At 47.5% G+C, this 6,256-nt stretch overlaps 1 protein-coding gene across 1 annotated transcript; it reads right to left on the bottom strand.

Moving 5' to 3' along the window:
* Positions 1-545: 545 nt before the first annotated feature.
* On the bottom strand, positions 546-2,738 carry LOC143281398 (uncharacterized). Its single transcript, XM_076586605.1, has one exon. It carries the CDS (start codon positions 2,736-2,738, stop codon positions 573-575), a length of 2,166 nt encoding a protein of 721 aa, XP_076442720.1. The 3' UTR covers positions 546-572.
* Between the last annotated feature and the right edge of the window lie 3,518 nt (positions 2,739-6,256).

Below are 6,256 nucleotides of genomic sequence, written 5' to 3'. Positions count from 1 at the left end.
GAACGACGAACATCAGCCGCTAAGCGCTGGTTCTACTACCGTCCTTCTCCAAGGACTGAATCCATTCGAGTGAAGCTAGAGACAAACCGGCGAGGAGCATTTGAAGCACTAGAACTCCGCTCACTCTGTTCACTCAGCTTCCTATATATTTTTTTTTCCGTTCAATTGCACGAGACACTTACAAACCATAGAAAACATAACACGATCTCACTACCGCTCGAACGCAAGGGGAACACGCACGATGGAAAACATCGTGCACGCGCATACGAAACACACCCGCCTCTAAAAATAATCCAGCGACCCACCAGCCTCCGCCAGCTTCGTTTGTCATTTTAGAAGAAAGAGGGGATGAGATGGACTCGAACCCCCTCCATAAACGTAAAAGAAAAGAAAAAAAATAGCGGAACCATTATGTCGTCCGTGACAATACCCCCCTCCCAAGATTAAACCCCTGGTTTAAATCAAAACAAAAACAAATAAGTCACGGACTAATAATGTACAGCAGCTACCTATATACATATCAGAGGAGTACTCAGCATAATCCTTACTTGCCTTGCAAGTACCCGAGGAACCTAGCAGCAAAGCCGCCTCCTCCAGGAATGGACTGGGCAGAAAACCTGACCGGCGGTAGCTGGTGTGCCTGTTGAGTAACCGAGCTGCTTGACGATATTACCCTTGATCAGCTCAACTGTACGTCTCTCAACACGTGTAAATGGCTTCCTACTTAGGTATGCTCTGGGAACTCTTTTCTTTACACTGCGTTGGCATTGGGGACATGACTGGCAGTACTGTGCAATGTCTGCACACATTCCTGGCCAGTAGAATGAAGCAAATACACGTTCCTTGGTCTTCTTGGTCCCGAGATGCCCTGACATCGGACTATCGTGACCTAGCGTCATAACTACCTTCCTTAGAGTCTGAGGGACACAAACCTGGTCAATGATCTCATGACCCTCGAACTTCCGCAACAAGACACCCTCCTTCCTACAGTACGACACTTTTCCTCCCCTGGTCTGGTGGCTGACACTCTGGTTACACGACTCACGTGCTGCCGCTAGAGAGGGGTCACACTCTTGTAACCTGATCAGATCAGCACGGGATGTCCCCATCATTTGCTCCTTTATGGAGAGGGCCTCTGGGACCGACCCCTCCCTCCTTGTCTGCGCCCTGGTCTTTACTGCACCTACAATCAATGGGTTGGCGTATACTGGTATGTGTTCTATCTCCTCACTGCCCTCCCGCTGAGCCAAGTTGCCAATGAGGACCTCTTCTACCGGCCGCTTCATAACCAGAACCCGAATCCTCCCACAAATAAAAGGGGAAACAATGCCTACAACAGCCACTGGCAACAAATTCCGGCACCTCGACTCAGCCAACACGACTGGCATCGTATCACCTGTGTATGCATCAGCAGGCACCAAGCGCTCTGCCACCACTGTGTAGCCTGCTCCTGTATCACGCAGGCCATTTGCAGGCATACCCTCAATAGTGACAATGCAGCGCGGAGTGTATGGCTTCCGTGCACAGGGGACACACAGAGCCGGTGTATCTCCCTGGGGAACCTGCACAGGACAAGCCACTGCCGCCGTGACCTGTGACTGCGGACAGTTCCGTGCAATGTGCCCTTCCTTCTTACAATTGAAACATATGATAAATGACCTAGGTTGCCCCTGACTAACCGGGGTCAAACCTTGCTCACTCTGCTCTAGGTTGGTCTTAACAGTATTTGTTGGCAAGGACGCAATGTGCCGTGTCTGCAATGGTCGCTCTTGAGCGCCCCGCTCATGTTTAGCCTCCCGGCTCATTCGTTTGGCCTCGGCCAACACAGTGGCCTCCTTAGCCAAGTCATCAGCGTTCTCTGGGCTGACCTTCCTTACCTCCATTATCAACTCTGGAGACAGAATATTGTAGAGCTGCTCCTGCATGAACAGATCTTTCACCTCCTCAACATTATTTTCATCCTTGCCAGCAGCTACGCACCACAGAGAGAAACAAGCGCGCATCCTAATGAGAAGCTGTTCAAATGTTTCAGCAGCATCCTTCCTCAGCGCCCGGAATTTCTTCCTGTAAGCGTCGGCATCCAGACGGAAATGCCTAAGCAGAGCCGCTTTTACCTTAGCATAGCTGGTAAGATCAGCCAGATCCAGTCGCAACACTGCCTCCCTAGCCTTGCCCCTCAACAGCGCGATAAGTCTGGTAGGCCACGACGACTCTCTCCAGTGACATAGGGTAGCCACTCGCTCAAAGTGTGACAGATAAGCGTCTACGTCGTCCTTATCACCCAGAGGATCTAAGCTAATATTCCTGTTCTCGCTGGCTTCTACCTCTCTCCCCCGAAGTTTAAGCTCTTCTCTTCTGAAAGCCTGTTCCTCTTCGTCCCTACGCTGGAGTCTGAGTTCCTCCCTCTCTCTAAACAACCTTCCCTCATCTTTCTCTTGGCGCTTCAATTGTAACTCCTCTTCGTCCTTACGCTGGAGTCTGAGTTCCTCCCTCTCCCCCTTCACCGAATCTGTTATGAATCTGGAGAGGGCCTCTCCAGTCAAGCCTAACTTGCTAGCAATCGCAGCATACTTCTCATAAACCGATTGTTCTTCCGCTATCTTCCCCTTCACCTCCTCGCTCACCTTCGGTCTATCAAGTTCATCTCTAACCCAACGTGCCAGCTCGTCAGTCTGCTCTGGAGTCCTCACAGGAGTACCTGGCGTACCTTGCCTCGCAGGCTGTTTTCGCAGTGGCATGACTCAAGTGTCAAACCCAACGAAACTACTGTCACTAACAATTAAACCCTCAACCACCAGAGAAACCTTCAGACCAATGACGCGTTAACCGTAGAGCGCTCAAAACCAACAATGATTATCAGGTGCCTACAATGCATCAAAACATGTACACTTTGAATCCCTGTGCACACAGACCAACCGCAGCTACCTGAAGCACTTACCAGTGCAGCAATATCACTGTAGGGTAACATGAACCATTTTGAAAACAGTCACATACAACACCACAAGACACCCTACCACCTGTCCCCCTAACCTATATCCTAACCCAGCTAAGACGGATCCCAACACAACTTAGCTAAAAAGTACCCCGCATCTCCACCATTTTTTTTTTATTTTTTTGAGAAACAAAAGGGCCATCCTGTGCTTCTTGTGATGATGGTTTGACATCTCATTTACCAGTGCCCTTGTGGTACGATGTGACAAGACTAAAGCTGTGGTTCTGCTGCCGTTTTTTTGGGGTGGTTGTTGTTGTTGTTTGTTGTTTATTTGTATGCTCTTGATATTGTTTGTTTTTTTTAGTTTGTTTTATTTACATACATCTATAGACATATTGCACACAATCATTAAATGCATTATAAAATTTCGTTTTCTGTGTGGGCTTGTTGTGTTGTGGCGTCTGTAGTGGGGTATCTTGGGGAGGGTGCACGTCCGCTTTTGTCACGCGTGCTAAAGCGGACGTGCACCCTCCCCAAGATACCCCACTACAGACGCCACAACACAACAAGCCCACACAGAAAACGAAATTTTATAATGCATTTAATGATTGTGTGCAATATGTCTATAGATGTATGTAAATAAAACAAACTAAAAAAAAAAAACAATATCAAGAGCATACAAATAAACAACAAACAACAACAACAACCACCCCAAAAAAACGGCAGCAGAACCACAGCTTTAGTCTTGTCACATCGTACCACAAGGGCACTGGTAAATGAGATGTCATACCATCATCACAAGAAACACAGGATGGCCCTTTTGTTTCTCAAAAAAAAAAAAAAATTAAAAAAAACAAAACATGAAAATAGGAGTGCTGCTGACGCTGGCGGACGGAAGACAGGCCCCCAGTATGGAGAACGTCAGCGGAGCCCTCAGCGGATCCGTCGCCGGCTCCGAGAGGCGGATGGTCTGGAACCACCATGTTATAACTAAAATATCTACAAAACTGGCGGCACCTAGCGAGGAGCGCACAGGAAGACGCATTGGCAGCCCAAAACCATTGATAAATAATTATTTCGAAAGATATCATTTTTTTTCAAATATTATGGAAAACATACGTTATAGTTGGTTGGTTTTTTTTTTTTTAAGTGAATGACATTAACAATGGTTGCCGGCATCTTTTTTCCGCACGCCTCGCCGCCGTAAAAATAGACTAATAATTATCTCCCCTTTCTTCCAGTATTTCACATGTCACAAAACAAATCATTTACCATATACAACAGTAATGTTTTATACAAGCATAAATTTATTCCCGATGTTAACTCGTGACTTCTAGTTGGACGAGCTCCTTAAACCTTAACAAAAATATCCAATAAAATTGTCTTGAGCATGTAAAAAGCAAGATATCTAAAATTACCCCTTCCATTGAAAACTCCTACTTGGACAGACCTGTCAAAAATGTAGCTCCTCCCCAATTCTTAAATTTCAATATTTATTTCTTACATTTCCAATATAACATTTTAGCAGCATGTGACAACTCATCGCCCCTTCACATGCTTATAACTTCAACAATAATAAACAATGACAAGAGAAAGGTCACAACAAACAGGAGACGGAAAATACAAACGTAACACTGAACCCCGACGGAGAAAAATACACAAAGACTGGAACACAAGCTCCTACCTAGAGCGACGTGACGGTTCCCCAGGATTCGAACGGAGGCACAACACCTCAAGACGCGCGCCAGGCAACTGGAGAACGCTGACAGGACAAGAACAAACGTCACCCACTGGCCACCGCACAGTGTTCCGTAAACGAACAACGGGTGCTAACATCGAAACACAGATGAACAGTTCCACTGGCGGACACAAAGTCGTTTACAGAGGAAAAAGAACGACGAACATCAGCCGCTAAGCGCTGGTTCTACTACCGTCCTTCTCCAAGGACTGAATCCATTCGAGTGAAGCTAGAGACAAACCGGCGAGGAGCATTTGAAGCACTAGAACTCCGCTCACTCTGTTCACTCAGCTTCCTATATATTTTTTTTTCCGTTCAATTGCACGAGACACTTACAAACCATAGAAAACATAACACGATCTCACTACCGCTCGAACGCAAGGGGAACACGCACGATGGAAAACATCGTGCACGCGCATACGAAACACACCCGCCTCTAAAAATAATACGGCGACCCACCAGCCTCCGCCAGCTTCGCTTATCATTTTAGAAGAAAAAGGGGATGAGATGGACTCGAACCCCCTCCATAAACGTAAAAGAAAAGAGAAAAAATAGCGGAACCATTATGTCGTCCGTGACAATACCCCCCTCCCAAGATTAAACCCCTGGTTTAAATCAAAACAAAAACAAATAAGTCACGGACTAATAATGTACAGCAGCTACCTATATACATATCAGAGGAGTACTCAGCATAATCCTTACTTGCCTTGCAAGTACCCGAGGAACCTAGCAGCAAAGCCGCCTCCTCCAGGAATGGACTGGGCAGAAAACCTGACCGGCGGTAGCTGGTGTGCCTGTTGAGTAACCGAGCTGCTTGACGATATTACCCTTGATCAGCTCAACTGTACGTCTCTCAACACGTGTAAATGGCTTCCTACTTAGGTATGCTCTGGGAACTCTTTTCTTTACACTGCGTTGGCATTGGGGACATGACTGGCAGTACTGTGCAATGTCTGCACACATTCCTGGCCAGTAGAATGAAGCAAATACACGTTCCTTGGTCTTCTTGGTCCCGAGATGCCCTGACATCGGACTATCGTGACCTAGCGTCATAACTACCTTCCTTAGAGTCTGAGGGACACAAACCTGGTCAATGATCTCATGACCCTCGAACTTCCGCAACAAGACACCCTCCTTCCTACAGTACGACACTTTTCCTCCCCTGGTCTGGTGGCTGACACTCTGGTTACACGACTCACGTGCTGCCGCTAGAGAGGGGTCACACTCTTGTAACCTGATCAGATCAGCACGGGATGTCCCCATCATTTGCTCCTTTATGGAGAGGGCCTCTGGGACCGACCCCTCCCTCCTTGTCTGCGCCCTGGTCTTTACTGCACCTACAATCAATGGGTTGGCGTATACTGGTATGTGTTCTATCTCCTCACTGCCCTCCCGCTGAGCCAAGTTGCCAATGAGGACCTCTTCTACCGGCCGCTTCATAACCAGAACCCGAATCCTCCCACAAATAAAAGGGGAAACAATGCCTACAACAGCCACTGGCAACAAATTCCGGCACCTCGACTCAGCCAACACGACTGGCATCGTATCACCTGTGTATGCATCAGCAGGCACCAAGCGCTCTGCCA

The sequence above is a fragment of the Babylonia areolata genome, chromosome 4 (assembly GCF_041734735.1).
Source record: "Babylonia areolata isolate BAREFJ2019XMU chromosome 4, ASM4173473v1, whole genome shotgun sequence".
NCBI classification, from domain to species: domain Eukaryota; kingdom Metazoa; phylum Mollusca; class Gastropoda; order Neogastropoda; family Buccinidae; genus Babylonia; species Babylonia areolata.
Note: the sequence above shows the minus strand (reverse complement) of the source record. Positions and strands in the feature narration are given on the sequence as shown.